Source organism: Dermacentor albipictus, chromosome 2, assembly GCF_038994185.2.
Source record: "Dermacentor albipictus isolate Rhodes 1998 colony chromosome 2, USDA_Dalb.pri_finalv2, whole genome shotgun sequence".
NCBI classification, from domain to species: domain Eukaryota; kingdom Metazoa; phylum Arthropoda; class Arachnida; order Ixodida; family Ixodidae; genus Dermacentor; species Dermacentor albipictus.
The window spans coordinates 59759614-59783535 of NC_091822.1; the positions used below are offsets into that span (position 1 = coordinate 59759614).

The 23922-nt window shown below is 45.6% G+C and overlaps 1 protein-coding gene across 1 annotated transcript in view; it reads right to left on the reverse strand.

The window, feature by feature from the left end:
* The window catches only part of LOC139055948 (ubiquitin-protein ligase E3B), a 90949-nt gene that overhangs the window by 39671 nt on the left and 27356 nt on the right, over positions 1–23922 (reverse strand). Inside the window, exons 6-17 of the mRNA XM_070533628.1 lie at positions 23757–23861; positions 20244–20343; positions 18855–19026; positions 14778–14883; positions 13756–13911; positions 13001–13030; positions 12001–12113; positions 8322–8524; positions 4927–5088; positions 3716–3887; positions 2725–2843; positions 1331–1445 (exon numbers count right to left, since the gene is read on the reverse strand). Coding sequence (XP_070389729.1) covers positions 1331–1445; positions 2725–2843; positions 3716–3887; positions 4927–5088; positions 8322–8524; positions 12001–12113; positions 13001–13030; positions 13756–13911; positions 14778–14883; positions 18855–19026; positions 20244–20343; positions 23757–23861 — 1553 coding nt within the window. The remainder of the gene's footprint in view (positions 1–1330; positions 1446–2724; positions 2844–3715; positions 3888–4926; positions 5089–8321; positions 8525–12000; positions 12114–13000; positions 13031–13755; positions 13912–14777; positions 14884–18854; positions 19027–20243; positions 20344–23756; positions 23862–23922) is intronic.

Here is a 23922-nt window from a genome sequence, read left to right on the forward strand (position 1 = left end):
ATTACGCGACCATCAACATTAGACACGCAGGAACCCGATGCTCATCAAGCACCAACCGTCTCAGTTCGCCCTTTGCACTTGCTGCGGAGAGATTACCTCCAAGATAAGGCACATGATCTGCGCATGGATGTGCATGGATATGCACTATCAGCCACAGTGGCGAAATTTTTGGGCAAATTTGGTCTAGATGGTGTAAATACAACATAATTTTCTGTGGCAGTGCTCACGGCATGGTCGTACGCTGTGCACAACTATTTATGGCTGTTTGCGGATTTTGGATTTGCTGCTTGTGGATGTTTGCAAACGAAATACTTTGGTGGCAAGCTTCCTGCAGCAGCGGGCCTTGCAACACCCTCCTGGCAGGGAGTTTTCGTGTTGCCTACATAAGTGGTCCACTGCAACCCACCGCTGTTGGCTAATTGTCGAGCAAGTGCCAAGGGTGCCGCTAGGCCTAACCAGCTTTGAAAAGAAGTTGCAGCATAATACAACTGCCAACAATCACAAAATGCACTGTTTTGAGAATGCTTTATTTCTCATCTCATCAAACCACACACAAAAAAAAGATGGCTGTGCTTCATGGCGTCCAGACTGCAGGGCACATGATGCGGTTGGGCCATCTCATACAGTGTGCAGTAACGGCCAGACGCGGGCTCCGAGATGAACTTGGCTTGTACCGCGGCTCCCGTTCGTGCTACAGATTTCAAAGTGGTTGTCGCTTGTCTCGAAAGATAAAATTAAGATATCAGCTTAGTCTTCCGGTCACTGTTATGTGCGGGAAACAAACTTAGCTGATGTTTCTGACATAGGCGATGGTGACACGACTGGGCCGGGTTCCCTCAATTGTGCCAACCATTAACTTTGCTGTTAAGTGGGCGTTCATATGCTACCATGCGTGGAATCTGCCATTTGTTGGCAAACAGCTCCTGGAAACAGCAGACAGGAAGACAGTGTGATGCACGATTGTACGACTACTACGTATACCCATTTATCCATAGTTATTAATCTTAATTTCAACGTTCTTGTTGCTTTTGCGATCACCTACAGGTTAGACGGCGGTTCATGAGAAGTTCCATTTCACAGCCTGCCATGCCCATAATTGCGGATAAAATGGACTTCGGATATAACAGACCTTTTTCGCTCGATTACCACAGCCCGTGTAACGAGCGTCAACTGTAGTAGGAGTGAGCAGTGGAGGTAGTTAGGCAGTGAAGTGCACAAGCAGTGAGGTTATGGGAGGCAAAGGTATCACAGTGTCAAGTAGACGCAATGCGCGAGCACAGCAAGCATGTCGGAGGAGGTCCGACTGGTCAAGGCCCAGGGTGGCACTTACTTGATGAGCCAGTGGTCCGGTGGAGTATAACTGCGCCGGCAGTCGCGCTTGTACAGCAGCATCAGCAGCGTGTGACATGAGCAGAACAGCTGGTTCGTGCTCGCCGTTTTCAAGTCTGCACAGATAAGAACAAGAGAGACGGTTTCGTCACGAGCTGCAGGATGGCAGTGCCTGCCGGGCATGGCGCACTGGGTACAAGAAATGCCGCTTACAGGAACATACCTGGTTCTTCAAGGTAAAGGCACGAGGTGAATAAAACATGCTGACACATGATAGAAAGACAGACAGATCACATGGCCACGGCACAGCCACTTGCAGTACAGTTAAACTTCGACGTAACGAACTTCAATATAACGAAATTCTCAATATAACAAAGTATTTACCTTTTCATAACCTCTTAGAACACTACCTATTTAGAGCCTCAATCTAATGAATTGCGTTTGTATGCGATTTCAATATAATGAAATTTCACTGCTGCCTCAAAGGAATGCCAGGACAACAAAAGGAAACTTCCACCAATGCAGGTGGTCAGATGACTCAATTACACAAGCTGCTGCTTGCAAACGCACCTCTCAAATCGCACCCTGCGCGACAAGAGCGATGGCTGAAGTGGAGCCGCATCATGTTCTATGTAAAGTCCAAGTGTGATAAGATCCTATCGCACTCCGCACACTGTGTGCGTTAGGTGCGAGTGAAAGTGTGTGAGGGTGAGCCAAGAAAGATGGTGGCTTCATGAGTGCCGCCTTCCTATGCGAGCAAAGGGAAGGAGGGGAAGGGAAGCGAGCTCATGGTGATGCGATCAAGCATGCACAAAGGGGTGGGGCGGGGTAAGTTGGCGCTTGTCTCGATTTGTGCCATGCGTGTCAGCCATGGCTGTGCATGGCTGTAAGGGCAACTGACTGAGCGCATATGCAGCTGTGCATCCTAACTAAGAGGTTAGCTGCCGCACGTGCCAACACTGGGCGTGCCAAGATGGCGTGGCACGCCCATGTAAGCTATAATCTGTCTTGCCGATTATTTAGTATCGGAGGTTGCGTAATGTTGACTTTCGGTAACCCGTTGAAGCAAAAGGCAGACGAAGCATTCGCTCCCCGCTGCCAGCAGTTTTCCTGATAGCATCGTGCCAGTGTGGGCGATGCTATCAACCATGGGGGCAGAGTGCACGTGAAAGCGTGCCTGGCTTCGCTTAATTCATGCCGCCAGGAAGATACTGTCAACGTAAGTGGCATGAAACCGTATCATTCGTCGCCGACTCCCAAATTTATCAAAATGGATTGTTTTCTCATTCAAATTTGCGTTTTGAGATCGCCCGATAATTTGGATAATTCTGCGGCCTCCTGGCTTAAAAATTATTTGGAAATGAATGCAGAGACAAGAACGAGAGCTACTCTCACCAATGAGTCCGTTCCAGACGAGGCGGAAGACAAATGTGTTGAGGAAGGCCGAGATGGCCACCAGGTCATCCAGGGTGAATGGCCGCTGTTGCTCATAGAGCTCCAAATCATCCAGGATGCTGCACAGAGATCACGAAGCAACCACCACTTGGCTCACTGGCTTCAATCGCAAGGCATTAGTGAAAGCACCACAAGCATGCACAAAGGCAAACACATTTCATTGGGCTAGTTAGTGGGACATTGCAACTATATACAGCAGAACAAGGACCAAGGCGCCAATGGGGCACTGCGTCCTGTATCATTGCTAGCTGTGTACTTGTCGGAGCTGTATGTACAGTGCTCAGCGATTGAAACGCAACACTCGAACAACGTGGCGGCCGATACTTTTTTGCGCCACCAGTGGTCGCTGGTGACACTGAGATGAGGCATTTTTCTGTCACATGATGAGAGCAAGAATCTTTTTCATGCATCGTAACTGCATTCGGCCTCCTCAGCAATCACCCAGTAATCATTGGTGGCGCAAAGAGTGCGGGCCGCCATGCTTATCTTATCTTATCTGCATGAATGGCTGGATGTGCTAGGCACTCATAACTAGCGTTTCAATAGAGCTGAGATGAAGCTTAATTCACCATTACTTTGGATATCAATGATAGTGAGAGTGCAGCCATCAGAACAATTTGCACTGGCACGGGGGTGCTGTCATAAGGTTTAACAACATTATTTCTTAGTGCACGCAAATATTACTAGCCGCATAAACTTGCAGAAGAATGTACACCAACATAGCCTACGTAAGCTGCAGAAACCCAGCGGGGTCCCAAGCATGCACAGTCGAAAGAACACTGTTTCTTTACATACATAAGGCCTTTACGTTTGCTTGAGGATGCTAATTAAAGCCTGCCCAACGTCCTTACGCATGAACACACATGTAATGGGCGCACGCATAAAACTGCAGGTCTTGCTAGAATATTGAGACACGAGGGCGTTTGCTCACGTGACCAGGTGAGTGGCACAGTCGCAGAAGAGCACCAGCAACCGGAACTCCGGCCCACTGGGCTTGGTGGTGAAGGCCAGCAGGTCGAGGAAAGCACGCACCCCGCTGGCAGGTCCCACGCTGCGGATGAGCTGCCACAGCTGGCACAGCACCCATTCATGGTGGCACAGCCCTGCGGGAGGGAAAGGCAAGCGTGCATGCAGCATTGGCCTTTTGCGGTCACGTCTATGACAATAAACGCAACTGACAATGGAAGCAGCTTGATTCAATCGGCAACAAGAAACACGCAGATCCAATGCAGTGTTCGAATCTAAAATGATGTAAAGCTTGCTTGAGTTAGTAAGGTAGCAGCAGTAGTAGATGATGCGATCAAAAGTCACGTTTCTTGTAGCTTTAAAGGGACACTAAAGGCAAATGCTAAGTCGACGTGGACAACTTAAATACCATTCCAAAAACCTTGCGATGCTTGTTTCGTGCCAAGAATAGACTTACGAGAAAATTTCATCTGAAGGGTCCGAATACCTTTTACGAAATTCAACTCTCCCGCCACCCAAGTGGGGCAGTGGTGACGGTGCATACGCCATCACCACCTTTTGGTGCCATCAGTGAGTAAAACGCCCCCAACAGACGGCGGTACCGAGCCTCTAATCATGTCCTGCATTTATCTCAATTTCTCGACTATTGAGCTTCTATTCATGATAATATTGATGCCTCAGAGGTTCTCAAGCACTAATCTATCACTCCAGCTTGACCTAATATTGGCTTTTAGTGTCCCTCTCAGTGTCTGCATCATAGAGACAAAAGCAATGCATGATGCCTGTCAAGGGAAGAATGTCGATGAGTGGTATATGGACAGCGAAGTGCAACACTTATCTCAATACATTTGAGGGTTCATACCCTCAAATTGGCTAAGAATTGGCGCATACACAGTGGCAACATACGTGGTGACGCAGTTTGTCTACTAGGCCAGAGAGCAGACAGCAGCAGGTTGTCTGTTAAGGCATATAACTAGTCACCAAAGTTGCCTATATATATATCCACAAAATATGCACGTGACTCTCTGGCAAGAAAACAATGACAAATGCCAAACCTTGAGGAATAGGAAAGGAAAATAGGATATTGCCAGATTCTGGGAATCAAGGCTGTCCCATAAGGCAACGAGCCACGAACAGGTTCGACCTTGCGAATGCACCAATTCCTCTGGAACGCACCGGTCAGTATGTCCAGGCGCAGTTGGGTGAGCCCAGCGAGGGCAGTCTCAAAGAGGGCGCAGGTCAGGGCCACTGCAGTAACCTCCGGGCTTCCGAGACGTCGATACTGCACGCTGCACGTCCGAGCCGACGATGCACGCTCAAGGGCCTTCTTCAGCAGGCCTGCACCAGTCAGTCAGAGCGACACGAATTCAAACTAACATAAGCACATTCTGTGCTGGTTTTGAGTGCATTTCAGTCTGTGACAAGGGGATTTGTGGCAAGGACAGTTCCGGGAGGAGAAAAAATTGAATACCTACCATTCAATTTTTAGCTCGGCGAGCGCCACAAAAGAGCAAAAACGGCATCAGCAACCAACTGAAATGGAGCAGCGGTTTCCGCATCGCCATAGTCACCAGCAGAAACAGTACACGATACGAGATTTACATAAACGCTGGAATGCTTCGTGCCTAATTGTGCCTTTAAAACCTTTATTCTTGCGTCTATTGTCACGCATAACACTGCGTTGGCGTCTGGCCACATGCCTTTGTAAACGTGCAGTTGCTATCCATGATGACATCAATAGCCACCATGGTTTCGTCCGCAGCGACTGCAACAAACAATAATTTCGCTTTAAATTGGTCCATATGTTAGCCGCGTGCCTTCAAAACTCCGTAGTCTCTGTCCATCATCGAGTCGATAGCGGCTGCTTTTTCGTTCGCAGTGGTTGCAGCAAACAGTAGTTTCGCTTTGAGTCTGTGCAAAGATAAAGATGCCAGGGACTACGGGTACCATCTACATCGCGATGGATGGATGATTTGTTGACAACCAGCTCACTGGCAAAAAATAATTGGGATGTGCGCATGCTAGTGAATGGTGCATCGCAGACGAACAAAGTCACTAGGCCTTCACCATTGCGGGCACTAATTAGTCACGAGATGACGAGAATTGCAGCTTCTGCACTGCTTTTGTACAAAATCGAAAAAGGATTTGCCGATTAATTCAGTAGATAAAAGCATGTTCACACAGCAAGCATTTGTTTGTTCTCTTTAAACTTTATACCCTGGATAATTCGGCATTCGGTCTATTCGGACCTTTTTTTTTTTTTGAGTCCCGTGAAATACGAATTTCTCAGGTTTTACAAGACTCAAAATAGGCACTAATTACAAGACCTCTTGTGATGAACGATTATAAGTCTCCGCATGCAGTATGTACTGAAAACTGTTGTTCTTTCTTGGCATGCCTTGGTTACGATGCTATCTTGTCTTGGTGTAAACTGGGTGCAGTTGTCATGAGCCATGTGGGTGGCACCCGAACAACAACAAATTAGAAATGCACTCTGCATTGTCACTAATAGGATTTAACCATGCAAGCAGTAAGTTCACACAAGGTCAGTACATTGGCTAGCTGGCTGTAGTCCAGCCAAGCCAAGCCATTGGCCAACGTACAAGCATGTTCAGAGTGTGCTGCTTCAAGCTGTTCCTTAGATTTACTTCACTATATTCAATAATACTTAATATTGGGTGCCGTACTAGTACTCTGACCCTTGAAGTGTTGCAGACGAGTCTTCCTCAGTCAATTCTTTTTGAAGAAAGTGAAAGTATATGAGTCTGTCTCGTCCATGTGGCTGAGTGCTCTTTGCAAGTGCCGGTAAAGGGCCGGGCTCGTGCTATCCACGTTGACGTTCTGGCGAGTTCCCTCTTTGGTCACTAGGGGCCCTACGGACTCTGATAATCCAACAGAGATTCAAAAATGGCTGCTGCCAGTTGCGTGCTGCTGCCCCTTCGGGCATGCACGTTCTTCATAAGCAGGCTTTTATGGTTTGATGGCACAACACTTTGAGGACTTGCCTACATCAGGCAAAGAACGTCCAACAAGGAGGTGCACTGTCTGTTACAAAGTTCGTATCAACACTGGCGATAACGACTCTGCACACACGCTTTTTTCGGTGTAAGGAGTATGGCACGAGACTTTGCCTCGTACCACGTTTTGAGATCTGCTGTATCAAAGCAACATTCTAATCCTCCATAGCAGCTCCTCAAGAACACTGACCTTTTGGATTTGCAAGCCTCTCTCAACAAATGTTTGCTCTAAGACGTATTGAGTGGTTATGATAAAACTAAACTCCTATTGACTCTGCAATTTCTAGTCAACGTATGTGATTCTTGCTATTTAGTATTTTCAGACAGAAGTTGTGCGTTAACTACTCTCTATGTTGTACATATTTCGAATCTGCAAAAAACTTCTTATTCGTATGTGCAGTGATAAAAATGTATATTTTTGAATGTTTTTTTTTTCTTTTGCTGGCACATTTAAAGGGTTAAACGAAGTGCACTGGCACTAGAATTGTTACTGTTCTATTCAGCGCTTCATGCAACTACAGAAGTTGAGCAACGTGGCCAGTTATAAGATACATCCTACAATCTGTTGATTGATCAACTGATTGATAAGCCCTCTGTTGCTTTGACAAACCAAGGCAACAGCAGAGCTTTGAGAGACATTGAACATAGTGTAGGGCTCGAGATTAACTACAGTCACCAGAGACCTTTAATGTGCATGTAAAGCATGGCTCATGAGCATTTTTTCATCCTACCTCCACGGGAATGCGGCTACTATGGCAGGGATCAAGCCAGCAACATTATGCTCAGCAACAGAATACCACAGCCATGGAGACGCTACAGCAGGTATGTCCTACAAATAAGCATACGAACACATAAAGAGATAAAAAAACTCATGACAGCTATTGCTGCAAAAGAAAACTAGAATATCTTGTGGTATTAAAGCAATAGTTTCTTAAGCTGCCTTCCTGTGCTTCTGTGGTTGATATATGGCGATCTAACGCCACAAGAGCGAGAACTGCTACAGCAGCCCAGTGGCTATGGCACTACACTGCTGAGCTTGCAGTCGCAGATTCTATCCTAGCTGTAGCGGCCGCATTTAGACGAGGGCGAAATGCGAAAACGCTTATACACTTAGATTCATGTGTACGTTAAAGAATCCCAGGCGGTAAAAATTAATCTACAGTCCCCCGCTACGGGGTGCGTTGAAATCAGATCGTGGTTTTGGCATGTAAAACCCCAGAATTAATGTAACAAGAGCGACACGGAGGAGAGCAAGGAGTGAGGAAGGAGGCACGTGCACAAAGGAGAGCCCATGATTGGCGCAGGCAACCATGTCACACTAATAAAAGGAGGAGAGAGGTGAAGGGGGGCAAGCCCCAAGCTGTATCTGCTCCACGTGGGTAGCGCAGCTAATAAGAGGAGGAGGGAGGTGGAGGGGGGCAAGCCCCAAGCTGTATCCACTCCACGTGGACAGCGCAGCAGGGTAAGTGGAAAGCTTTCGCTGACATTGCTAGTCATCCAGGAAGTTTCCTGCTGGAAGTTTTTCACACAGTACAACCGCAGCGAAGAACTCACTCGAGGCGCTGGCGCTGGCGGGAGAGTTGGGGACATTGGAGGGCGCGTCCGGCTGCGGACTCTGGGACGTCGGTGCTGCGCCCGAGGAGGAATTGTCATTCTGTGCCAGCATTTCTGCCAGCGGGCTGAACAGGACCTTGACCAGTGGGCCGCACCAGAGCAGCTGCAGCTGCTGCTTCACAAAGGTCAGGGACTCGTGCAGGCTGTGGAAGAAGGGCAAGGCAATTGCTTTTTAGCTGTGGTGTGCATCGATTTCGTGTGCACACCAGAGCAAAACACGACGCTCATTTCGCACCACCTGTAGCAGGGAACGGTGGTGTGCTTGTGTTATCGCCTATTAAAAGCATGCAATACACTTTCAACAGCTCTACACCCCACATGCTGTAAAGAAGATAGCTAAAGATGCTTATCGAGATCGAGTCTGTGACGATACCTGTGGATGCGGTGTGCGATGAGCCAGGAGGAGATTTGATGGTATCAAATTAGGAAACTGAGTGCGCGCTGGTGTTTTCGTGCGAGATGGATGGGCAAGTGTTGCAGGTCAGCTACTGCAGCAGGCCGCTACAGTTCACGATTGTGCGTGCCTCGCAGCCTTTTTGTTTACATGGAATCTAGCGACTGTAAAACATATCATATGATCACAGTTTGGTGATTTTCATTCATGAAAATCATTCGTGAATGAAATCATTCCTGAATGTTGGTGCCAAAAGATTGCGTTTTCTGGGAGTGTTTGAAATGCTAAGAAAAGAAACGTAACTGTTTTGGGTCGTACTTTGTGTTCTCGATCGTGATCGTTGGCACTGGGAAATTGTACGCAATGAGATCATATCAACGAGATTCTACTGAATATGCTCCAAGTGTCATGACCACCACGCCACCTGTAGGCCATGCTGCAAATCAGGAATGCTCTGTGCAGGCTGGTGCTGTATATTATTTGTGTGTTTTTGTTGTGCACTATATGCAGGAGTGTGTGTATTGAACCTGCAACTATCAACGATGTCCTGAGTGTGTTTCATGAACCATTAATGACTGCGAATGCTTGTAGTGCACAGAAATATTTGAATATCTATCTGCCCTTGCTCTTTAATCAATGCTGCTGTCTTCCTCTTCCTTAACATATTCACTGCAGTGTGGGTGACAAGTGGATCATGGCAGTTATTCCTCCTGCGCAAGTGAAGTCTCTGCTTTAAACCAAAAGAGAGGAAAAATTCTTGTTGCTTCTGATTTGATGAGTCGTCGCACCACCCCTCCACAGTATGAGGAAGTTTCGAAGGAGCATGAATACCTGGTGACTCCAAGGTGGTTCATGACACACCAGAGGAGTATGACAAGTGACCCACCGGTGGGTCATCCCACACAGGAATCGAGACTCCGAACACTGTTGCGTGCATGTGTTAAGGGGACCAACGACCAATTTTCATGGTGCCCATTTTCTTTCACGTAAAACAAAGGAGTGCTTAATGCTGCAGCAGGAATGCAAGAAACTTAATGGAAAACCTTTAGAAGAGTTGTGCAGGCTGTAGTCAAGATCGCATTTATGCATATAGCCCTATAACAGAGTGAGCACGATAGCAATTGTACAATGGCATGACAGAAGCCGATGAAAAGTGTAATCTTAAGTTTACGTTTATGTTTGAAATACGAGGGGGTTCATTACACAAAGATAGCAAAAATAGATGTTTCTCACACCAAACCGAAAAACCCCATCATTACCACACACTAGCAATGATACATAACATGGAATGTCGAGAAGCAGTATAATTCCTGGGCATGGCCTCTGAGATCATGTGGAGCCTGCAGCGTGCCCAAAATCTTTGATGCCATGGTCTGGGGATTTGTGTCATATCTACTAAACACCGAGTGCCGGAGTCACCTGCTTAGGTGCTATTTAAAAGCTGCTAACAGGAAAATTAGACACTTACCAGCACCGTAGCTTCAGACTCCTTCAATAGCACATGCGTATACTAGTGCTCATTTACTATAACTAACATAGCAAAAGTGCAATTTCACTTCAGTTAGACTTTCAAGGAGTCCTGAACCACCTTTGGATTAGCAAAAAAAAAAAAGAGTCTGCAGATAGCAAGATAGCATACACTGCTGTGAACATCTCAGCCAAATTTTGCAGTCGTGCATGGTGCTTGAAGCTCCTCGGAAAGCAAAGTCACCGTTTTCTCAAACATTTTCTTTTCAACAGAAGGCTTCTGCTCACTTTCTTCGGGCTGCCATATTCCGTCATCCAACAGACTCCCATACGCAACTGCTATTGGCCAATAGCTGACATCAATCAAGAAAGGTGTTTGGATCAGTGCACTTCTTCCTAATGTTATTGTATAGATTTATCGGCGCAGTTTAATAAACAGACCGGAAAAAGCAAGAATCTGCTTTCCTAATTTCTATAAGAGTTACGTACTTCTCGAAGTACGACTATCTTACTATCGGCAACTGTCGTCTGCTAACGCTCGGCTGCCCCTGCTCACATAGAAATTAACCTTTGGCCACACTGCTAATCAGTGTGGTCAGCTGTTCGGTCTCGCTAATTTCGATTAGTTTTGAACACTCAACCAGCCTTTAACCATGTGAAACTTAAGGTCACACCACATGCAAGCTTGCCAGCTTGCGCTCACTCCTGGTGGCTCCTCGTCAGACGTCTTGGCAGACTTCGCTTCGTATTGAGCTATTGTGCAATTTCGAGGTGGCTACGATGTGTTGGTCAAGCTGGTGCAGTACAAAGTTGGTCGGCACCCTATAGCATGACCGGACTGGAGCACATGCGTGCAAGCACGTACTCCAGCCCTGCCGGGCACACAGTCACTACAATTGCATGTAGCTACACCTGCAGCATAGGGCAGACGCTGCGGCCACTGAGGGGTGCCACGACGAGCCCGATAGCTCAGCTCACTTGCTGGGGACAACAGCCAGCTCCGATTTGCATCTGTGGGTGACGTGACTCAAGGCCTGATCGCTAACATCTACGAACAGGTCATATGCTTCTCGAGTTGCACACCCTCGAGGTCTGTCACCATCATGGTCGAAGCTTTTTACATTAGAAATCCTTTAAACACAAGACTGGAGTGCGGCATCCATCACTTAGCCAATGTGCGTGCTGCTGGCATACTCTCCTGAACAGACGTGAAGATGAAGTTGCTTCAACCCTCGGAAATTGTATGACTGTCGTAGCGATAAGTGCGAAAGGAAATTTACTACTCCACTCAGTGCGAGAATAGCTGCACATGGCTATCCAGTACACTGCAGCACAGCAAGGGATGAGACACCGTGAACTCAACCACAAGTTCAGGGATAGACCCCAAGTTTGGTTCGTCGTAGGTGCCAAATTTGGAAGTAGTGGTGCCTATATGAACGTCCAAAATCAAATTTGAACTGCATGCCATGGCGACATTCAGTAGACTGAGCATTCTGGGCACTGCCCTACCTTGCTACCTTCACAGCGCAAGACATCGAAGAAGGACGGGGAGCACCGTGGGAAGCACAAAGGTGATCTTTGCTTCCCAATAAATCTGCTTCTGCCGAATGCATTGAAGCACTTTTTTGCTGCAAAGTATTTGTCAAATGGTGTATTTTAATGTCAGACTCATTTCTTGACATCGATAAAGAGTGGATCAGGACTCGTTTAAGTGCGAAAAGCCTGGCCGTGTGATAAGCAGAGATGCTAGACCCTCACCCATGGTCAATGCTCTGAGCAAACCAGCCAAGGATGGGATGCCAGTGGGTCAGGTTGGAGCGCTTGTTCACCACATACTTCTGGCAGCTCTCCAGCAGCTTGGTGGACACATGCTGCACATAAGACATTCAATTAGAAGTTTGGGTTTTAACGTGCCAGAACCACAATCTGATCGTGAGAAATGCTGTAGTGGGGGGACTCTGGATTAATTTTGACCACCTTGGTTGCCCTAAAGCACAACCAATGCAATTACATGAACGCCTTTTGGCAAATCGGAGTATTCTGTAAGCATCCACTAAGGGAACTGTCCATATTAGCACGCTGTGAATGGATGGAGCTTGAGAGCCGGCGATGATGACTGGCAGGTGCCTTATTAGCTTCGAGCTCTATCCAATCAGTGGGCACTGAAATGGACAGCCCACTTAGTGGACACTTACGAAATACCACCCAGTTCTGCAGAAGCCTGCATGGTGGAGGAAGGCTTATGAAAGAGAAAAATCATCATCCACCCGACTGTAACACGAAGCTACAAAAGAAGCCCATACTGGTTTCCTTTGTAGCTTTGTGCTACAGTAGCCAGCCACTTATACTACAGCTCAGCAGTGTGTGGATCCCAGCAAGTGTTCCCAAATCAACTATACTGGCATACAGGCAAAAGATAACCGTTGTTCAAGTTTTTTGGGTAATTGGTTTAACTTTCATTTTAAAAAAATCCCTAAAACCCCATTTCGAATCTGCAATGCAAATCTCTTCATTAAATTATGGTTAGAAATAGTACATTCTCTTCAATTGAGTTAACAATGAGAAACCTAAAACAAATTTAAAACAGAAATTTCATGAAACTAGGATTAATTATATAGAAGTTTAACTGTTCTATAAGGTAGCCAAAAATGCGAATGATGAGACAATAATCACTGACTAATCTAGCTAGGTTCTGTCACTGCATCAAGAGCTACATATAAATACAAAAAAGAAAACAAAGTACAGGCATGGAACATACCACGAAGTCAAGCAGCCTTGAATTCAGGTTCTAAAGGACCGGGGAAAGAGAGAAAATGGAGTTCAGTTCAATTCTGCCTTGTTTCATTGCACACTGTTATACAAGAAGCCTTAATACACATAATGTAGCCATGAATTTGCTGTTTGTCACTCAGTGTTTCTGTGTGTGGTGAATGCACCTTGTGCCCTTAGAAGCCTAAAAAAAAATTAAATTATGGGGTTTTACGTGCCAAAACCACTTTCTTATTATGAGGCACACCGTAGTAGAGGACTCCGGAAATTTTGACCACCTGGGGTTCTTTAACGTGCACCTAAATCTAAGTACACGGGTGTTTTCGCATTTTGCCCTCATCGAAATGCGGCTGCCGTGGCTGGGATTTGATCCATTAGAAGCCTAGTCAGGTAACTACTGAAGTCATCCTTCGTCTTCAGCGTCATCATAACTTGTCATCGTTTTTCGCCAAAACAAACAAAACCATGGCAGACATTCTGGAGCAACCCTTGATTTCAATGAGGCAATCACTCTTCCAGTCTTAATGACAAAAAATAAAGAGCCTTTGCAACCATTACAACATAAGGGCGGGAGATGCGAGACATAATTGCCGCTAAAAGGATGCACACAAATCGCAGGCACGAAAGAAAACAATCGCAAATGGTGAGAGCACAGATTGCTCTCTTTCGTGTCTGTTGTTTGTGTCTAACAGCAAGTTACCAACAAAACCAGCCACAAGTTCTTCCAAGGTGGTAGATACGTGCCTCAATGTTAAGGTAGGCGAGGTGCACGAGGTTAGCGAGCAGGCACAGGGCGTAGTTCCCCTCGAGGGCGTTGAAGAGGATGCGCATGTTCTGCTCCACCACCAGGATGTCCAGGCTCCGGCGGAACAGGCCGTGCGAATTGAGCAGAGTCACCGCCTGCAACATGCCACCACACATTGGCCATTGGGCTAAGGGTGCAACTCGCCACAACATCTGTAGATTGAATATCTAACAGCTATTACCTGGCAAGGCCAACAGCCTGTCTCCAGATTCAAAAAGAAGGACAAATTCAGAAGAAGTCACTGTACAGCTAACTCTGCTAGGCATGCCATTACAAAATAGTAATAATAAAGCACTTCATACCAGACAAGCACTGATTCACCAACACAAACTTTTACTATAATTGGTCGGTGTATATTGAGAGGCAAAAGTGCCTTACAAAAAAAGAAAAAGGAAAAACAGGGAAGCTAAACCGAAAGCACTGAAATCGGCAAACACCAGGAAGGCCAACAAACAAATGATGTCTTGGTCTACTTCATGTCAAAGTCAAATGTACATTTTTTTTTTCCATTCAGCGTAATACATACCATACCAAATGAGATTATCACTGATCAACTTGGAGCATTCTTTCTATTTCTTTTTGCTACGCAGCCGAGCATGGTCATTTTGAGCCAAATCTCTCTGTAGTGGATCCCCCTCCCGTACAAATCCATCAAAAGTTTGAGAGCAGGTTACACCATATCTGTGCATCAAAACTTTAGCTGTGACACAACACAGAGCACCATGTTTTTCTCTTGAATCAACATTCATATTTTTGAAACCAGAGCGTTATTTCAGCATGGACTTATGAACGGGTGTCACTCCTTAGAAAAAAAAAGCAACCAGTAAAATCCATCACGAGAGAATAGTCTCCGATCTGAACGTCAAGCAGGATCAAGTCGGTTCAAGTCCTCGTCCTGCTTGGCACTGTTGCAATCAAATACGTTCAACCAATCACATCAGAGCAAATGCCTGCCACTTGCCTCGGGGGCGATGTTCAGCAGGTGGTGTATGAGTGCAGGCACTGAGAGAATGTGCAACAGGAACAGGTTCATCAGGTCTTCTGAAAACTGTCCAGTTAGTAGAGGCCTGCAACAGGAGGCAGATGGGCCTTCATTGCAGTAAACTTATTTATTTGTTTGTTTGTTTGTGAAAGCAAGGCCTTCTTTACTTCTTCCCCCCCATTTTACGTGTGCTGGCTGCTGTCTTGACAAGTAGACAAAAACTCACTGCTGCCAAAAACTGCTGCCACACCATTCATCAGTTTTGCCTCTATGTGACACTACAGACCCACAGAGCACGCATTGAGTGTGGAAGAGATGAAGGTACAGCATAGTGCAGGATAAAAACGTCAAGAGCAAGAACGATGCTGCGAAGCATGATGCAAAACGCAAGAACATAAACTGGAAAAACAATCTCATTAGCATTACTTTTGCATAATATTTGCTTAGCAGTTGTATAAATGTCGAAAAAAAAAAAAACCTTTCCTAACACTAATTCTCACATATGCATGGAGTCAGAGCTTTCGTTGTTCAATACTACCACCTGCCTTCTGGTGGCCAAGTTAGTATCAAGTACAAGTAAATGAAGAAATACAAACTCCGACAAATCATACAAATGCACAAAGTAACGGAGTATAGTAACAATAAGACAATAGGGGGTTTTCGCATCAGTACGTCCATGCATCTTCGCGTACTCAAACCACCATGCCCAACTTGCACTCTTTTGTATACCTTTCGTGTTCTCCTGCATAACTGGCAGTTTGTGTCCCCTAACTTTGGGTGCAGAAATCCTAAAGCTTTCTACTGCAACAAATATTGAGAAAAAATGGCAAGTGAATGAGGTACAGTTAAACCTCAATATATAGAGAAGTCGGTAAAATTGACAATTTGCTTCATCACATCAAAATTTCGTTATACTGAAATTCTAGCTTTTATGCAAATAAGGAGAGTCCCGGATAAATTTTTCTTGCACAGAGAGGGTCACAAATGTTTCTGAATTATGGGGCATTCTGAAAAAGCAAATGAGAAAAAAAAATTATCTTCTTAAATTTGAGTTGGCAACGAAAGATACGATTTCATCCCCCATCGACAATGTCTTCACATCGGTCATACGAAACGAAGCCAGACACGCTTTCGCATCCGCCCCGCCCCCCGTGGCTGATAGTACGCCTGATATGGAACACCGCTACCATGAAAAGTGCTGGCAGCGACAAGCGAATGCATATGCCTCTCGCTTCAATGTGTCTCCAAAACTCGAGATTAAGCAACCTCCAGCCCTAAATGTGCAGGGGGACAGCGCTTGATGCCACCTCATATCGGCTCACTCAGGGCTGGGCATGCAGTCAGGCACGCTGACAGCCATGTGCCACTACGGCCACACTAAAGAAAGAAAAGAGACTGGCAACAACCTCTCCCTCATGCAGGCTTGATTGTGTTATTGTGAGCTCACTCCCCTCCCACCTTTCCCCTTGCTCGTGCAGGAAGACGGCGCTAGTCAAGCCACTATCCCTCTTGGCTCGCCCTAGCACGTTTTCACTAGCACCCAAAGCACACAGTGCGTGGTGCACAATAGGATCTTGTCGCACTTGGACTTTATACGGAACCTGATGCTGCTCCGCTTCGGCACTCGTTCTTGGTTGCGAGATTTGAAAGGTGAATTCGCAAGCAGCCACTCTTAATGAAACCATTTGACCATTTGTATCCACATAAACTTTTATTAAGTGTCTCGGAATTCCTTCATGGCAGCAGTGGAATTTCATTATATTGAAATCTTACATAAACACTTCACTATTACTGAGGTTCTAAATACATGGCATTCTATGGACAAGAAGTTATAAAAAGTTAAATACTTTGTTATGTATCAAGAGTTTCGTTTTATTGAAGTTCGTTATCAGTCTACCAAACAGCGAGCTAGTGCCATCGAAGAAAACAACAGATGGGATTAGGGTAAAGGCTTGGGTGAGTTGGTCGTTATTCATAACGGCAGTGTTTGCATAGCGCTCTTTACTCGCCTCTGTCCTTCCTTTCCTACTTTCGTGCGCTACACAAACATCGCCATTATGAACATATGAGAAAGGCGCAGAGCAGTAACTCGATGCCCCAGAGGTAACGAAAAGTTGAGGCAACTAAGCTCTCAAACCCACCATGAAACACATGTCATCAAAGCTTCAGCTTGGAATTGGCATCTTGGTGTTACAGAAGCAAACAACTGACACAATATGGAAACCAGGAAGGCCAGACAATCGCATCAGGAAATTGCATGCTGAGGTAGCTGAGTGCCCATAGCATTGCACTGATAAGCTAGAGGCCCCAGGTTCAATCCTGGCCATGGCAGCCCCATTCCAGTGGAAGCAGAATGCAGGAACACTCATGTAGTACTTAAATTTAGGTGCACGTTAAAGAACCCAAGTATGCAAAAATTAATCTGGAGTTCTCCGCTATGGCATGCCTTATAATTACACTGTGGTCTTGGCGCATGAATCCCTGCAATTTTTTCCTGTATATAAGAAAGATTAAATTGCGGCGTTTTATGAAGGCTCCAGATTAATTCTGAGCTCCTGGGTTTCCTTAACATATACCCAAAGTATGGTACATGAATGTTCTTACATTCCACCCTTACCTTGATATGGGGCCACCGAATCTAGGAGTATAACCTGCAATATTAGTTAGTAGCAGAATGCCCCTGCCACTTTGCTGCGGAGGCAGGTACAGTAACTTCAGTAAGTTAACTTTAAGTCTTCCATTTTTTTTATTGTGTCACAGGACAAAAACATACACACAATTTATCTAGAGTTCCAGACACAGTCAATAGTTAGTTGGGGGTTTAAGCGAAATGTGCATTCATTCATGTAACAATGTTGCACAAGACCATTCTTTGCAATGCAAGGAATAGTCAGCTGATAAAGACTACACTAAACATAAACTACCGCGGAGTTTCGAACAAGCACCCCTACCCATGCAAGCGTACACCCCCCCCCCCCCCCTCCACTTTCGAGCGAGTTGAAATTGGAGCCAACTACCGAGCAAGTGCCCCCAACCTTTCTTCACCTTATTCACCGCTTCATGCATTTTCACCCCACCGCCTGGCTACCGTTTTTTTTTTTCTTTTGTCAATTTTTTACGAAATTGCATATTAATTTACATAAAATGATGCAATTTAGTGAGAAAGAAACTTATTGTTTAGCCGCACTTTTGCTGAGGCTGGATAATTCCCCATAACTAGGTATCTGCATAGCCTTCATCAGTCACCATTTTGGTCTAGCGTGCAAAGAGTCACATGTGGACTAATGGTGTGATCTTTCATGCAAACTGTCGTGCGACACGTCGGAGTCCAACTTGCCGCATATGACGATTCGGGATATATGGTACGAATGAGCGAGTGGAGAACCGCCGCTCCTGCATGGACTCTCAGAATGACTTCGCAAATAAAGTGAGAACAAACATGTTGAAACAGCTCTCATTAAAAAAAAAAAAGATGTCAATATAAACACAGCTATGTGAGCACCATAGACATGTTTCCGCAAGGCCACGTCCGCAGTATCAGCTCCGTGGACAGCTGCCGCCGACTAGGAGCCGGCAGGCCTAGCTCACTGGGTAATCGAATCAGTGACCGCTGGCCTTTGCGACACGACTACATGCAGCCCGTAATAAAGCTCGTGATCCCGTGATCACGAGCCTGTGATCAGCACAACATGTACACAATTATGTTGCGCTTAAAGTGCAATACATTTAATTTCATTGATGCCGACGGAAGCAAACGAACAAGCCAGGCGAGCCTGCGATCGCTGGGAGATGGTATAGGCTTAGCTCACTGGCCGCCGGATCCAGGGCTGATAGTTCCCCGCCTCCACAAACGTTCTTGGATTACCTTTCACCATGGGGGGGAGGAGCTAGGGTACTTTGTTGGAATTTCACGGTATGTGCGCTCACTTAAGTCAACAGCTTCTCTCACAGTACTTCACCCTTACCCTTATTTATTGATACGAAAACAGTGCACGAGTATAAAAGAGCCACCACGCTAAAGGGCCGCAACTCTCCCTTCCTCTGAGGTGCCCTAACCTAAGTGCCAAGTTGATGGTGGCCACAAGTGGTGCCCTCTTGAGGCTCGGCTTGGCCCTGGCCAGGCCTCTGAGCAGCAGGGCCTGCAGGGCTCCATACAGGCTGCCCTTGCCCACCAGGTGGGAGCCCACGCTGGCGCACAGCTGGCTCAGCACCGGCCGCAGGGGCTCGCCTGCACAACGTCGCGAAGAAGCAACAGCGGGGTTGGCGCACTGTCTCGTGCCAATGATGTTAGCAAGCAGACGGGGAACACAGGAGCAAGCCGTACTAGAAGCATAGTAACAAATTGTAGCATAGAAAAAGGCAGACGTACAGATGATGAGATGACTGATGGATAATGAGATAACTGAGACAGGCACTGGTACTCTATGACCCACGTTTATCCTGCAACTTATTGCCATTTGACATGCGCAATTCACTTTCTTAGGAAAGTTAACTCCCTATCTGAAAGGTGCACAGACAGGGTAGTCCCACAGTGAAAAACTCATCTGTAGTTTGTTTCTTGTTTTTCTGCGTAGATCTGCACTACGATTTCTTATTGTGCCTAAATAACACGGCCAAAAAATTCGCGATTTTGGAAGCGTACGTCGACAAACTCCCTCCCAGATCCATTCCACTGGGACTCGGAGCTACCTATAGTCTGCATCCACATGAGCACCAACCACTGAGTCCCAGTGCACTTGCCAAGCCTGAGTAAGTGTTGGGGTTGCGAGTCTCGGGGATGTAAAGGTAGCGAGTGCCTTGGCAGGGCAAAAGCTGGCAAACCGAATGTTTTACGGTGCTGCCTCTACGCCATAGCGTACTTGCACACTCCAAACTGGGTATGGCTAGAGCCAAGACCATTCATGAGATGGGCAGCGTATCTGACTGTTTCTCAAGGCTGCGAGTCCTACATTACAGCGGCACTGATCTCCCGTTAAACCTGAGAGAATGCTACCTATACACCTACAGAAATAAACAAAATGACAAATGTCCTAAGGGACAGCTATAAACACTGACCTCACCCACTGGAATTTACATTGTGTTGCCTATCACTGGTACATATTTTTTTTTCGTTAAGTAATAATTAGCAGAAACGTGCGCACAACGACCAACAAATGGTGCTTATGAGTCATCACGCTTCATGCAACATTATTGCCACTGTTGTCTGCAGAAAAAAAGAAGCTGAGATTTGAGAAGTGGCAGGACAGAGCAAGCAATCCATTATGCAAGATTTTAGGTAAACAGCAACGTGGACTGGAATAAAATTTGGCTTGCACGATGGCCGCAGCATTGTCCGCAGATCAGGAATGTTTTCGTGTTCGAAAATCGTTCCAGTGCCCCTCTATGAAAGCACGTCCGCAGAAACCCAGCAAACAGTCCCCTTGCGGGATGTCCGAGCTCACTCACATGTCTTGTCCTTGAGCACCTTCCACGATGACGTGCTTGTGAAGGTGACGAGCACGTGCAGGTGCAGCATCAGCGATTTGGCATCCTGGGGGCACTCCGGCTGCAATGTTGCATTTCATTTTGCATATGATGGTTAATGAAAAACATAAAATAACATTAGATTTTTAGTACGGTTATCATCCTTAGGATATTTCACGAACTTTCCAGTATCTATCTGTGTCTAGATCTAACCGTTTTTCTTTTATGCCAATTTAGGTCGCTGGGTCTATGTTGCTCTTTAATGAACTTCTTCAATGCCAACTTGGGTAACTGGGTACGTGCTACTCGTCATAATAATCATCACAACATATAAAACATATTCTCAATTACACACCTACCATAATATACATTGCTAATCGCATTAATGTCACTAGCTATCTCCGAATAATGGATGTGCTGCCAATTTGTGCCTAGGTGCACGCTCTCATGTGGCAACTAGCTGCTGGTCAATAATACTTGGTACACTGCTTCCTTGTGCATTATGTTTTCTTCCCTTTTTTTTTCCTTCTTTTCCTAATTCTGTTATGCTGTAACCCGTACAATTACACTGCTGCTTCTACTGCACTACATATTTTCTGTATTGTATGCTTCTCTGATAGGAGGTCTTTATTCAGCCATGTGCTCTGGGCCTTCCTCCTGTATGCCATATAGGCTCATGTAAGGGCAGTATTTTTTTTTCCCACAATTCTAATGAGGTACGGCCCTTACTCAGAACCAAACTTTTCGTCAGAATGGTGCAGCCACAGCTGGCGACTACAGCTCGCCCCAGATCTCCGAATGTACCATTGCATCACAGGTCGACGCGCAGCTGTCGCCATCTGGTAGGGGCACACAGAATTGCGCAGAATGTGAAAATTTGCTGAAGCGCATGTGCGCCATCGGGGCACCAAACGCAATTGCTTCTCCAATAGAATTTCTTTCTCCAAATTTTGGGCTGCCAAGTTGGAAGTGCGGCCCTTACACAGGTGCTGCCTTTACACAAGTCTATGCGGTACTGATGCATCCTGTTGAAATTAGTATGGCCTGCAATGCACAAGCCGTGACCACAGTGCTCTCCCAGTCGAGGTGGTGGAGCTAATAAGAGACATTCTCGGGAAAGAAATGGAAAGGGATTACATCACTCTAGCAACACGCATACCCCTGTGCGTCCTATCGTCTGCTTTCTTCACAGATGGCCATCACAGATGGCCATCTCTGGGATGCACAATGTATAGATGCACTCTTTAAAGAGGGCTTCAAGTGACATACATAATAATACAGCATAAACGAAACCACACATTTTGGAAACATGCTTCACAACCACATGCTCTCGGAACTACAGTAGTGAAACTAAAGGTAGGCAATAAGCAACAACATACAACTCCTTACATATCTTTCAGCAGCAACTCGATGCTAAATTTCAGGATTACAAAAGAAAAGAAAGAAAGAAAAAGCACCGCAAAACATGCACCTAATAAGTTCCACTTAGTCATTAACGGCACATACACATTAAAGTATGAGTTGCTCTGAAACAAGATCACTGCACTAAAATCTGCAACCAAAAGGATTGAGTTAAGAACAAATGAATATGCGATGTATAATGGTACAATACTAAGTAATTTTACAGCTTTCCACAGGGCCTTTGACATTTGACAGTAAAAACCAACAAAGTTACAAGTAACACACTGTGGAGTGTTTATCACATAAATTGATAGTCTCACATTATTTATACAAAATGGGAAAAAACCACCGTAAATGCAAATGTACACAATCGCAGTGAAACTATAATGACATCATAAACCCGCTTCTTCTCACATGAATCAACAACGAATATATTACGAGTCTGTCAGGCAGGCAAATTTAGCGTCACTTTGAGCGAGTGCACTTCATTGTTGGTGGCTATATTCACTGGTGACCATGCTTCAAATTATAAGTACACAAAAACCTCGTCAATCTGACCCTCAATAATTTGGAAAATCAGATCAGTTGAACTCGTCCTTTTGTCCTGGCAGGCCTATGCATTACTTTGTGCAATGAAACTCTCGGTACTTTGGATGTATTTGTCCATACATCGGTTAATTCAGACAACTCTCGGAGCTTGGCAAGTGTAAAGCGCAACAAATGTGTGACGCGAAAGATCAGAAATGGCATCCACCAAAACGAAGTGGTGGAGCACGCATCACCATGGTCATCAGCAGAAATTGTATGTGAATGACAGCTACGCCAGAACGCTTCATGCCTATTCGTGCCTTTGAAGCCTTTACTCTTGTGTTTACTGCCATACACAGCACTGCATTCGCCGCATGCATTCATGATTGCACAGTTGCCATCCACGATTGCATCACTAACAGCTGCAGTTTCATCTGCAGCGGTTGCTACTAACAGTAGTTTTGTTTTCACTCAGTATGTGTGTCGGCCACATGCCTTTGTAGCAGCGTAGTCGCCACCTATGACCGTGTCGATAGCGACCTCCGTTTCGTCCATGGTTGGAGCAAGCGCTGGTTTCGTTTTGAATCGGTGCGTGTGTCGGCCACGTGCCTTCAGAACCCCAAGGTCACCACCCATGATCGCGTCGACAGCAGCCGCGGTTTCGTGCACAGCGGTTGTGGCAAACACTAGTTTCGTTTTTACTCAGTTCAAAGCTGTTGAGGATGAACAGCACCACCTACATTGCGATGGGTGGTGATCTGGCAACACTGGCAAAAAAATAATCAGGATGTGTGGGCAGCAGTGAAAAGTGTGCCTAAGATGAAGACATGTGCCATGGCCGCGCTGTGAAGGAAGTCGCGAGGCCTTCGCCGCTGCGAGCACTAATCAATCACGAGATGGTGAGAATTGCAGCTCCTGCATTGCTTTTGTGCAAAACAGAAACAGGATTGGCTGATTCATTCAGCAAATAAAATCATGTTGATGTAGTAAGCATTTGCTTATCAGTTTCTTGATACCCTCGATAATTCGACATTCAGTTAATTCAGACACATACTTTTTTTTGGCCCGTAAAATCTACATTAACCAACTTTTACTGCAATATAATACTCAGTGGGCGGTCGACACTAATTATGAAAACAGATTTATTTTCCAATTTAAGATGTTCTGTGTATCCCTGCTTATGAAAAAGCCATTCTTCCTCTATCAACAACAAACGTGTGATTTTTTAGGTGTTGACACTATGCCCCTTACGACTTCCAAATGCGCAGCACATTGCTTGTTCGTTGGATTCAATGTTCTCTGGTATTCGGTCGTGACAACTGAAGATGCTAATATTATTTTGCAAATATTGGTTAAAAAAACAAGTATATATACTGATTACTGATATACTGACTTACTGATTGATGCTGTGATCAATTCCAAATGACACTTTCCCGTCAAGCAGCATGCCACCAAATGAAACTCGCTATGGCAAAATGCACTCTCTCAAAGTGTCACTAAATTTGTATGTCTAACTACAGTACTAAACCTAGTCTAAAAACACTGATCATAGACTGGTACACTCACCCGGACCTCCTTGAGATAGCCACAACAGTTGCCTAGGATGCCCTTGAGTTGCTGAATCCACAGCACTGTATCCTCCTTGTTCAAAGCTACCGCCACATAGCTCTCCTATAAAAATATAAGAATAAAAAGTAAGGAGACAAGAGGAACAAAGAGAGAGAAAGAAAAG